Source organism: Erpetoichthys calabaricus, chromosome 5, assembly GCF_900747795.2.
Source record: "Erpetoichthys calabaricus chromosome 5, fErpCal1.3, whole genome shotgun sequence".
In the NCBI taxonomy this organism is placed as follows: Eukaryota; Metazoa; Chordata; class Cladistia; order Polypteriformes; family Polypteridae; genus Erpetoichthys; species Erpetoichthys calabaricus.
In genome coordinates this window covers 248,247,536-248,260,458 of record NC_041398.2, presented here as the reverse complement: position 1 = coordinate 248,260,458, position 12,923 = coordinate 248,247,536, and the positions used below count along the sequence as shown (strand labels likewise).

The following is a 12,923-nucleotide window of genomic DNA, read 5'->3' as shown; positions in this document are numbered from 1 at the left end:
TCTGGGGGTTCTAAAGCCATAGTGTGTTTTCAGATGAAGATGCGCTTGAAATGTTTGCTCCAGTCATTTTCTCAGTGGCACACTGTTGCACATTGTGTGTCTCATTTGTGCCTGGACGTTCCTCTTCATCTAAACGAGGCTTTTTGACAAACCTTGATATTTCCATTTGTTTTACCATGTCAGAAATAATCCCTCAAAATAAGAAACTGTCTCTTGGTGTTCGTCAGAAATACTCAATTAAGCAACTTAAGGTTCTGTTAATTGTCTAATGACTACTACCAATCAGGTTACTCATACACCATAACACTGCCCCATTTATTAATTTATTGGAAATTCAGTAAACCAATGGAAAACATGCCACTTTAAAACCGAAGGAAAGATAAAATAACAAAACACCCAATCAATTACAAAGTTTGATGAACTGATAGGCCGGGCCTATGGCCAATCAGAGTGGGCCTTGACCTAGTCAGGCCCACCCATTCCATACTCCACCGAATACACATTATTCACAAAAACTAACGTGTTAGCCTTCCCAGGCCTAATTATTATACAATGACTTGGTGTGGGTGAGAGTGGGTGTGTGGTACCCCATGCAGTGACCTCAAATAGAAGGAAAAAAAAGGAAGTTTGGGAAATGAACTGGCGAACATACATACAGTAAAAAATGCTACTTACCGACATGGCAGAATTCGCACAACATCGTTTGGTTTGTAGCCTTCAATGCACACTGCACAGTTATCAAATTCTGGCTCTGTTTCCTGGAGGGGAAAGAAAAACGTCAAAATATGGCTTCTTGTCCAATTATTTTACCATCGCTGTACACTTTATTTAAATGTAGCCAGCAGTGAAGATTGATGATTTTTACTACATCATTGTGGTATCTGCGCTCGTATAAATAACCAGCTTATATATTATTAATTATCATTATTATCACTATGCTCCAGTGCTTTGTTTCCTTTTTTGCTATTTTTTGTGACCAAAGTTTAATTAACATTAATGAAAAATGGAAATTATGACACCAACAGGGGCTGCACGGTGGCGCAGTGGGTAGTTCACTTCCTGGGTCCTTCCTGCGTGGAGTTTGCATGTTCTCCCTGTGTCTGCGTGGGTTTCCTCCCACAGGTTTGGTGCATTGGCGATTCTAAATTGTCCCTAGTGTGTGCTTGGTATGTGGGTGTGTGTGTGTGTGTGTGTGTGTGCGCGTCCTGCGGTGGGCTGGCTCCCTGCCTGGGGTTTGTTTCTTGCCTTGCATTGTGTTGGGTGGGATTGGCTCCAGCAGACCCCTGTGACCCTGTAGTTAGGATATAGCGGGTTGGATAATGGATGGTAAATTACACCAACAGATTTCTCATAAAAGAAACAGTTACAAATGCACAAAGTTTGGCCTGTGTGACCACTAGGGGGAACCCTAAACCCCAGTCACAACTTCACCGACTTGGCCACAGATTCAGATAACAATTGTTTAATGTTCATAAATACTTCTGAAAGGTAAATATTCCAACACAACCGATGCCGATTACTCTTTTACACTCCATCTATACCACCCAGCAAGCGTTGTCCACCTCCTCCCGACTCCGATTCCCTGATGAAGACGAGGTGACTTCTTTTATGTTGAATACTTCCGGTGCCATAATGTTGCACTTTGGAAGCACTTCTGAGTCAAGTGGAAGACCCCCAAGGTAGGGACATCGCATTTACTGCAGCTTCCACTGGAGGACCCTCAGGACCCCAACCTTAGACCTTTGGACTACAACTCCCAGCATGCTCTGCGGGTGTACTAATGGGAACTCTGCCAGAGGAATGCTGCCACCCGATGTATCGGGGAAATAAATAACCTCGGGAAGCAGATGCCCTCTTGTCTTTCAACTATGGCTTCCCAACTTGGAAAGATATCAGGGGTGGTAGAACTGCTGCCACCAGACATAGAGTAGCTACTGTATGTCAATTGCTTAAATAACCCAAGAGACTGATAGCAAACCATACATAGCCTTCTCCCATTTTCTACAATGGTGAGTTTCCCATGAACCAATAGGAAAATATGACATAAACAATAATCTATAATAATAAAAGGCAAAGCCCTCACTGACTGATTCACTCACTCACTGACTGACTGACTCACTCATCACTAATTGTCCAACTTCCCGTGTAGGTGGAAGGCTGAAATTTGGCAGGCTGATTCCTTACAGCTTACTTACAAAAGTTAGGCAGGTTTCATTTCGAAATTCAACGCGTAATGGTCATAACTGGAACCTCTTTTTTCACAATATACTGTAATGGACGGCAGCTCGATGGCCGTGGGAGGAGGAGTTGAGTGTCACGTCATCACGCCTCCCACGTAATCACGTGAAAAGACTGTGAACGCAGTAGGGACAAATGAAGGAGGAGCCGCAAACAGCGAAGAACAAAAAATTCATTAAACAATTGAGAAGGGAGCGAGTGAAGCATACAAGCATGTTCATAAGGGAAACAAAGCACGGTGTAAAACATAAGTTTAAATTAAGTTTATAGAAACGCTCCCGCTGCGGATTGCAATAACATATTCGCGAGATAAAAGTTTAATGAGAAGACACGAGGTATAAACGAACCACACGCCGTAGCGCAATGTTAGGGGCAACAGTTTCAACCATTCTATGATCTGCTTCTCGCAACTGAAAGACGGCACATGGCAGATGTTAGCCCACTTGCTGACCGCAACGTTAGGGGCTTCAACTCTGGCGCTGACGATATTCGATTCTCGAGAGGGGATGCAGTGAGTGTGTATGCCTGATGAGCCCAGAATTAAGGAGAAACACGTGTCGCATACTCTTTGCATTATTTGAAAGTAAACTATTAAAACCATTCTATGATCAGCTTCTGGGAACAGAAAGAGGGCACGTGGCGGATGTAAGGCGACTTCTTGACCAACCACAAGCGTAACCTGGCAGGTAACCACCCATACAGTCAGATTGTGATTCAGAAAACGAATGCCATGCATTTAATTACCATGATCTACATACTGTCAAATAAACGAAACACACGCCGTAGCGCGACAGCTGTGAAAAGCGAGGTTCACAAAAAAACAGATCCTTAACAAATTGTTATTGGTATATTTTCGATCCGTTTAAAAAGGTTTTATTTTCTTCTTAAAAAATTAAAAGCAGTACTTCGCCGCAACGAACCGCGAGAATTTGGCTATATATATCTGCTTCTCACAATTAAAAGATGGCACGTGGCGGATTTTAGACGACTTCATGACCAAACATAAGTGTTACCTGCCACGTAGGGTTACCACTTTTAATACAAAAAAATAAGGGACGCATACTGCAGCGGGTGCCACATCCCAGTGCCAACAGTTTGCAGACTGTACTTAAAAGACCCGCCCTCCTCACTGGACAGTTAAAAAGACCAATCAAACTAACGATGACATCAAGTATTACCTAATGAAAAGTAGGAAAGGAGGCATCTTCATAAAATGCGTGTGGGATGATTTGCATGAGACGCTGCTTTAAAAAAAATGATAACAAAAATACGGGACAAATCCCGTCCCGTATTGATTCAAAATGGGACGCGCAATTTCATTCTCAAATACGGGACGATTCCAGATTTTAAAGGACGGGTGGCAACCCTACAGTGCCAGGTAACCACCCATACAATCAGATTGTGATTCAGACTAGGAATGCAATGAATGTAATTACAAGGCGAAAGTCTTGCAACATTCAAAGATGATGGGTTGGGATAAGTACACCATAGAACATAAAAGAGCTTATGAAGCCTTGAACCGAAAAAAGCAAGATCTCAGAGATCGTAAAAAAAAAAAATAGGAGGTAATGTCGTTTTACTCGCTGTAGATTTTAGTCAAACATTACCAGTTATTTCACGAGGGAGACCAGCAGATGAACTCAATGCGTGTTTAAAATCCATGCTTCTCCCACGCTCGGTTATATGTCGCGTGTTCTCGGGTAGGTGCACCAAAAAATGTATACATTTAAGCATGTAATGGGAAAACAAAAAATGAGGTATACCCGAAGGCACTGCAGTAGTACTTAATGTAACTTTACTTCTTAAATGTTAATGTTTTACTGTTTAATAATTTATACGCTTCTTATATGTTGTTCAAATTCTTTTATCAAAATACCAGTGACAGCGCAATGCACGATAACATGGAGTGAATACACCATACGCATCTGCCCACGGCCGCCCTGGTGTGCGCAGATAGGAGTTGATTCTACAATAAAATAAAATAAAGATAAAAACCCAGGATTGTTTCCTGCCTTGTGCCCTGTGTTGGCTGGGATTGGCTCCAGCAGACCCCCGTGACCCTGTGTTCGGATTCAGCGGGTTGGAAAATGGATGGATGGATGGATGGATAAAAAGAGTAATACAATCATCACCCATAAAGCGGATAGTAGACGTGACGTTCTATATGTGTACCAGATTTCAAGTCAATAGGTGAAACGGTTTGCGAGCTACAGGTGATTTAAAATCCTGGACAGACAAACCAATAGCCACAGTAGCAAATTACAGAAGAAGATTTTACTGTTTAATAATTTATATTTATATGAAATGTGCTTCTTATATATTACTTCATATTCTCATATGATAATGATGTTAATGTTGTTTATATTGATTTCTATGTTATTGAAACTGCATGTATGTGTGTATACATATATATGTGTATATATATATATATATATAATATATGTGTATGTGTGTGTGTGTATATATATATATATATATATATATATACTAGCAAAATACCCACGCTTCGCAGCGGAGAAGTAGTGTGTTAAAGAGGTTATGAAAAAGAAAAGGAAACATTTTAAAAATAACGTAACATGATTGTCAATGTAATTGTGTTGTCATTGTTATGAGTGTTGCTGTCATATATATATACATATATATATGATAGCAACACTCATAACAATAACAACACAATTACATTGACAATCATGTTACGTTATTTTTAAAATGTTTCCTTTTCTTTTTCATAACCTCTTTAACACACTACTTCTCCGCTGCGAAGCGCGGGTATTTTGCTAGTATTTCAATAAACCTAATAAACTCATCAGCTTTCACTTGACTTTACCTCCACCTTTCCTTTCAATTTTCTTTCGACCTTTCTCTCCTCCCTTTTCCCACAGGTTCCTTTTACACCTTGTGGACTCAGGTGTTCTGCCCGACGACCCACAGAATGTCAATGGAGAACTGCTGAGATGACTGTGCCCACATGCAACATTCAGTCAACTTGCCTACCCACTGAACACCCTGAGGCCACACAGCGTCACAGCGGAGCATTTCTGGAGCCCCAAGTCTGAGATGAGCTGCACTGATTTTATATACAAAACTCGCACAGCTGCAGACCCCCTAATGCGCTTTACCACAGCATTATGAAGAGGACAGGTAGTGTCAATTATCCATCCATCCATCCATTTTCCAACCCGCTGAATCCGAACACAGGGTCACGGGGGTCCGCTGGAGCCAATCCCAGCCAACACAGGGCACAAGGCAGGAACCATTCCTGGGCAGGATGCCAACCTACCGCAGGACACACACAAACACACCCACACACCAAGCACACACTAGGGCCAATTTAGGATCGCCAATCCACCTAACCTGCATGTCTTTGGACTGTGGGAGGAAACCCACGCAGACACGGGGAGAACATGCAAACTCCATGCAGGGAGGACCTGGGAAGCGAACCCAGGTCTCCTAACTGCGAGGCAGCAGCACTATCATTGCGCCGCTGTGCCGCCCTAGTGTCAATCATGGTGGCCTATAATTTTGTCCTCATCCTCTTTTCTGCATATAGCAAGTTCCAAGGTATATAATCTAGCTGTTATATAATAATTTGAAAAAAAACACTCATAAATCCATGTCTCCTGAATCTGAAACTGCAGAATTCCACTCCATATAAAACATGCATTCTCCAGATTTGCCCATCGTGGCACTCGCGTCTCTTCGCTTGACCCCTGGCTGCCCTGCTCAGTGTCTCCTCGACAAAAACGAGAACCACTGAGTCTCATCGTGTTTACTCACCTGTCTTTGCCCATTTATATTTCTGTACATCTATTCCCTCCTGGAACAGTTTTGGCATTCGCCCATCAATCATTATTGAACAGGGTCAGGACAGTAGTCATTAGGTGAAACAGCCTGGCCTGAAGAGTGATTAACCGCTGATGTGAAAATGGCAGACTGCAATTACAGCCATCCTGTGCGCATCAAGAAGACGCAACGGTGCCACTCATCACAATTAGTTTAATTGGAATATGCCATTCAGAAGGAAAGGAAGCAAATTACACCATTTAGGGAAGAACAATGGCATAAACACCCCAGTCAACAGATATTTAGGACAGCGCAATGGTGCAGACCCTTAGGAATCTTGGATTTGCTGTCTGAATGTTCTCCCTGCATCAGTTTAAATTTACCTCCCATGTCCCCCCAAAATACATGCAACGTATGTTAACTGCACATTCTGAATCGGCCACTGTGTGACAAAGAACGCTGTACTGGTCAAGTGTAAATAACACATTATATAAATACTAGCCACGATACCTGCAATCATATTATTTGCTATTTCTTGCCCTATGTGTTCCTTCAGCGCTTTTCCTGTGTATTTGCATGTGTGAACATCTCTTAACTGGCTCTCCCTCTCTCAAATGCATTCCCGTTAAGCCTGCTTCTCAGACTCTGTCATTATTTTCGAGGCGCCTTTCTCACCTCCTGTCCAGTTTCATATTTGCCATCTTTGAAGGCGACACTTTCGGCAGCCCTCATACACCTTTAATCCTCCTCGTGTGTCTCACATTTGCACTTTCTCTTTTGTCGAGTCACCGAAGCCAAACTGACCAATCACACCAAAGTCAAACTGACCAATCAGATTGCTCTGGAGGACTGGACACACCGACCTTAGTGTTTTATTATATAGTAGATTCATTCAATACATAAACATGTCACTATTATACAAACGTCATGAAGGTGTGCACTCACAATTATAGTTCCAGTTTGGTAGTGTTCAATAGTGTTATTTACAGTCATATGAAAAAGTTTGGGAAGCCCTTTCAGCCTGCATAATAATCGACTCTCCTTTCAACAATAAAGATAACAGTGGTCTGTCTTTCATTTCCTAGGAACATCCGAGCACTGCGGTGTTTTCCGAACAAAGATTTTTAGTGACGTAGTATTTAGTTGTATGAAATTAAATCAAATGTGAAAAACTGGCTGTGCAAAAATGTGGGTCCCCTTGTCATTGTGCTGATTTGAATGCCTGTCACTGCTCAGTGCTGATTGGTGTGATGAGCTCGTCAAGCCTTGAACTTCATAGACAGTTGTGTCCCATCATGAGATATAAAGGTATTTAAGGTGGTCAATCACAAGTTGTGCTTCCTTCCCTTTGACTCTCCTCTGAAGAGTGACAGCATGGGATCCTCAAAGCAACTCTCCAAAGATCTGAAAACAAAGATTGTTGAGTCTCCTGGTTTAGGGGAAGGCTACAAAAAGCCATCTCAGAGGTTTAAACTGTCAGTTTCAACTGTAAGGAATGGAATCAGGAAATGGAAGGCCACAGGCACAGTTGCTGTTAAACCCAGCAGGTCTGGCAGGCCAAGAAAAATACAAGAGCGGCATATGAGCAGGATTGTGAGAATGGTGACAGACAACCCACAGATCACCTCCAAACACCTGCAAGAACATCTGGCTGCAGATGGTGTATCTGTACATCGTTCTACAATTCAATTTGAACAAAGAACATCTGTATGGCAAGGTGATGAGCAAGAAGCCCTTTCTGCACTCACACCACAAACAGAGTCGCTTGTTGTATGCCAATGCTCATTTAGACAAGCCAGACTCATTTTGGAACAAAGTGCTTTGGACTGATGGGACAAAAATTGAGTTATTTGGTCAGAACAAAAAGCACTTGCATGGCGGAAGAACAACACCACATTCCAAGACAAACACCTGCTACCTACTGTCACATTTGGTGGAGGTTCCATCATGCTGTGGGGTGGGCTGTGTGGCTAGTTCAGGGACTGGGGTCCTTGTTAAAGTTGAGGGTCGCATGAATTCAACCCAATATCAACAAATTCTTCAGGATAATGTTCAAGCATCAGTCACAAAGTTGAAGTTACGCAGGGGTTGGATATTCCAACAAGACAATGACCCAAAACACAGTTGGAAATCTACAACGGCATTCATGCAGAGGGAGAAGTACAATGTTCTGGAATGGCCGTCACAGTCCCCTGACTTGAATATCATCGGAAATCTATGGGATGATTTGAAGCAGGCTGTCCATCAAATTGAACTGAACTGGAGAGATTTGGTATGAAGAATGGTGAACAATACCTCCATCCAGAATCAGACACTCATCACAGGCTACAGGAGGACAGCGTCTAGAGGACAAAAGGAGGCTCAACTAAGTATTGATGTCATATCTCTGTTGGGGTGCCCACATTTATGCACCTGTCTAATTTTGTTATGATGCATATTACATATTTTCTGTTAATCCAATAAACTTGATGTCAGTGCTGAAATCCTACTGTTTCCATAAGGCATGTCAGATATCAAAAGGAAGTTGCTACTTTGAAAGCTCAGCCAATGAGAAAGAAAATTCCAAAGAATTACGAGGGGTTCCCAAACTTTTTCATATGACTGTAATTAATGCTTATTGTTTTCTTTCCGTTATTTAGTACAATGTCTTGCCACATGTGCTTCTTGTTTATACCATTCCTGTCTTTGTTGGTGTGTTTGAATCGACAGCCATGCCACCTTCCACATACATCATATACAGGGGTCCTCATTAGAGCCACTAGTGTCTGTTTTGTTTTGTGCAGGCATTAAAGTCCAAAGAAGTGTCACCCCATGAGTTTTAGGTGTTGGGAGAAGTCAAGATTTTAGACTACAGACAGACAGAAGTGAAACTCAGGACATGCTTCTTGGCTTACTTTTGAAGCCCTCGTCCCCATTTTCGTCATGTCTGTGACTCCCATCACATATTTAAGAAACTTTTCATTTGATTATGTTTGTAACCATCGTCATTTTAAAGATTTTTTTTTCTCCATGGTCAATAAGGCTATGTTCACACTACTATGTTTTTTAAAATGCAGACATTAAGCCCATTGTTTTTGCCTACGAAAATGAAAAGCGCCAGCTTGGTGTTGCAACGTGAATGGTTGCAAGTGTAGACTTATTAAAAAAATACATACTTTAATTGTGCTCTTATTTCTTTGTGTTTATTACATAGCCCTTCTCTGATTGGATCCTACTCATTATAATAACTCACTCCCTTTCTTCATGGAAGAAAATCACGTTCCAACATAGAAGACATAGAGGAGTTGCTTTCCATGGTGCTTGTTGTGTTGCTAACCTGTATACATCTAATTTGCATTTTGTACCCATTTGAATATAACGCACATATGTGCAAAATAAGTTAATGGCCACTACAGTTTTGGGATAAATCCTCTGGCTGGCATCGTTAACATCCCTTCAAGGAATTTTCCGTTAATGTACACACGTCCAGTGCAGGCGAATGTCTTGGTCACAGGCAGTTTTGTTCATTTTAGTGTAGACGGAGATGCTTTCATAAACACGGTGAAAGCACTACAGTGGACGGAGATCATATTCATTTAAAAACACCTTTAGCAAATAAAAACATAGTGGTGTGGATATAGCCTAAGACTTTGAATGAAAACACGGCAAGGTGCTATATAATAGAACATCACAGCTTTAGACGTCATTGCTGATTCATCTATTGAATTTTAATTAAATATTTTTAATCAATACATGATCATTTTTACAATTTAATATAAGCATATACTTAAATGAAGTTGTAATAATGGGTTACTAAAAGCATAAGGAAAAGGGTTAAATAAACGCGGCTTAAAGCTTGGGCATGTGAGGCTTGTGCCTCATCTACTGTAGAGGAGCCACCAAGATAGTTGCTAAGGTTAAAATGAAGTAGATGAGTAATGAACACCCCCTTAAAAAGTGAGAACAAACGACTCCTAATTATGAAGCGGTGATAAGGTCAATGGGAAAACCCGTAGGACACCCTGATTAACAAAGCAATGAGCAATGTTTAGAATAATAGAAGAATTGACATGAATATTAAGTTATGGGTGGCTGTAATCGACTGGCTAAAATGATATAATTCTGCATATTAAGAGTCGGATGATGTCATGTATTAGATAAGGTAAAGGTAATAGAAAAGTATAAAAGGGAACAAATCTTTCTATTATAAAAAAAAATCTTGGAAAGAGACAAGACGTGATTTTCTCGGGGAGACACCTGTACGGGACGCGAGACGAGTCTATGCTGGGGGCCAGAAATAAAGGACAAAGAGTAGATGACAAAGTAGAATGTCGTAAAGAATTCAAAAATGTTGGCGCAGTACACATGAAGAGCAGGTTAGATATAATGGAAGTAGGAAAATTCGAAAGTCTCAAAAAAAGGATAGGAAAGATCGCATTAGCACAAACAAACGGAAATTATTAGTCGGTGAAATAACGGAACAGTGAAAAGTGATCGAATATATTGTTTGGATTTAAACTTTAGGTAGATCGTCTAAATCATGTTGCCAGCGAGAATTAAAAGATTCCAGAAATGATGCCACGGTATGAAGTTCCCTAAGACGGAGACTTTTAACATGAGATTCTTTCAAGTGGGCGGCACGGTGGCGCAGTGGGTAGCGCTGCTGCCTCGCAGTTGGGAGACCTGGGGACCCGGGTTCGCTTCCCGGGCCCTCCCTGCGTGGAGTTTGCATGTTCTCCCCGTGTCTGCGTGGGTTTCCTCCGGGCACTCCGGTTTCCTCCCACAACCCAAAGACATGCAGGTTAGGTGGATTGGCGATTCTAAATTGGCCCGAGTGTGTGCTTGGTGTGTGGGTGTGTTTGTGTGTGTCCTGCGGTGGGTTGGCACCCTGCCCGGGATTGGTTCCTGCCTTGTGCCCTGTGTTGGCTGGGATTGGCTCCAGCAGACCCCCGTGACCCTGTGTTCAGATTCAGCAGGTTGGAAAATGGATGGATGGATGGATTCTTTCAAGTCACGCCCGACTTACAACTATTTTCAAACAAGACCACCGTCATCTAACCTCTCAGTCGTGTGAATGCTTGTGTCAGACACACTTCCTGCACTCTCAGCTCTTAAAAATGTTATCATCACAAAAATTTTATACGTTCTAGATGACACGTCAATGACAAAGCGAAGAAGAAAGAGCACGGACAAACATTCGAAAAAGTCTTTTATTGATTAGAGAGAAAGAAACGATATTCACTCATGGGCAGTTATACGTTGCATTGTCATGATGTAAGTCCAAACACGGAATCAAAATTCAATGCGATCTTGAAGAAAAGTTAATTCCAAATATTGTTTTTACTAAAGTTTTAAAGTAAAAGTGAAAATAATGCATATGTAACAATTCCCATGAAAAGAACAATCTCTTAAAATTGTATATGCGGTTAACCAAACCCGGGGGTGGGCGAGCGAAGTGAGCAGGGGGCGGAGCACCCTAGTTGTATTAATGAACGCTCACTCCATGGACTTTAGTGCATATCTATTTGCAAATGAAGAACCATTCTGCATTTTCATCTGGTCTCCAAGAATGACTTCCTTAAAAACGAAGGAATTTTTTTTTTCCCCAACACCACATCCCGATACCCCAACAAGTCACCACACCATTGACGTCTCCTGTTTCCCCCACACACACACTCACCTTGTCTCCCTTCCTTATTGTACGGACTTGAAGTTTGCTGATGGCTTTTTTTGCTGCGTCTCCAAGACGTCTCTGGGAAAACATGAACTGCTGTTAATGAAAAATAGAAGAGCTCACATTACACAGACAAATGGCTGAAACAGCAGGATACTGGGGGAAACGAGCAAAACCGACTTTATTTTGCACTATTTTAGCCAAAAGACGTGGTTGAGATGTAATGAGTAGAGAACTGGATATCTGACATGTGAATTATGCAACTCGAGTAAACTGATTATTTATTTATTTATTTTAATGGACATTTAGATATTGTTTGCTGTTCGCTCAGCATTGGTCCCAACAAAAGCTTATTATGTCTGGAACTTTATCCGATCTCCATAAAGACAGGAGATAAAATATTTTTCAAACTCACCAATAGAAACTACACAGGGTAAGATAATAAAAGTATTAGTTTTAGGTGGAGTATTCCATTAAATATGATAGCCAACGCCCGCCATAGCATACGCCGGTGTAAGAATAGGAACGGAAAACGGTGAGAAAGGAATTCAGAAATCAAGCAGAAATAAATACTTCTTGAAAGACGCAGTGTGTATGTAGAATTTCTGGCCAAGCAGGATTACATGTGAAAGTGATAAATAAATCAGGCTTTCTGAATTTACGTACTATGGCCATGTCATCCTGATAGTTTTGTTGCATGTATCTTGGACTTCCTGGAAATGTTGACGGTAATATGATCATTTTACCCTACACGAATGTTATTTTCAGCGTTTGCTTGCAGTGTGTCTGATAGTCCTTTGTATTGTTTCACACACAGATCTTGTTGATGTAATCTGAGATAGTTGAGACGCGCGCCCTCTGTTTTAACATACGCGTCTACGACGTACTGTTGGAATAGTTTGCCACTGGAGTGCAAAATACTAAATGTATTCTTCATTGCTAATCTGTGCAATGCATAAAATTGGCATTGACTAAGCCTTATTCGCTTGGCGGTTCTTGGCGGTTGAGTTATCTGTGCACCCATGGAAGCAAACGCTAGAGAAGGGTTGTATTCTCGAATGTGTTCCTGATACTTTTTAGCTTCTGATGTTTGCTGTGTAAAAAGCTGTTGTAAAGACACAGGTGGCTCCCGCAAGGGTGGTAAAGCTACTTTACCGTTGTGGCAGCACCTCGAGTACCTGTTGGACGTATTACGCCCAGGAGGCCAGTATAGTGCATGACATGGAAGACGACGAATAGGAATCGAGAA

The 12,923-nt window shown here is 41.5% G+C and overlaps 1 protein-coding gene across 2 annotated transcripts in view; it reads right to left on the bottom strand.

Annotated features, from left to right (window-relative positions):
- Positions 1-12,923, bottom strand: part of rnf150a (ring finger protein 150a) — a 176,113-nt gene that overhangs the window by 59,170 nt on the left and 104,020 nt on the right. For both annotated transcript variants that reach the window (XR_007935101.1, XM_028802742.2), the window contains exons 3-4: positions 11,681-11,752; positions 676-758 (exon numbers count right to left, since the gene is read on the bottom strand). Coding sequence is in view for 1 of the 2 variants with exons in the window: in XM_028802742.2 (XP_028658575.1) it covers positions 676-758; positions 11,681-11,752 (155 nt within the window). In the remaining variant the exon portion in view is untranslated. The remainder of the gene's footprint in view (positions 1-675; positions 759-11,680; positions 11,753-12,923) is intronic.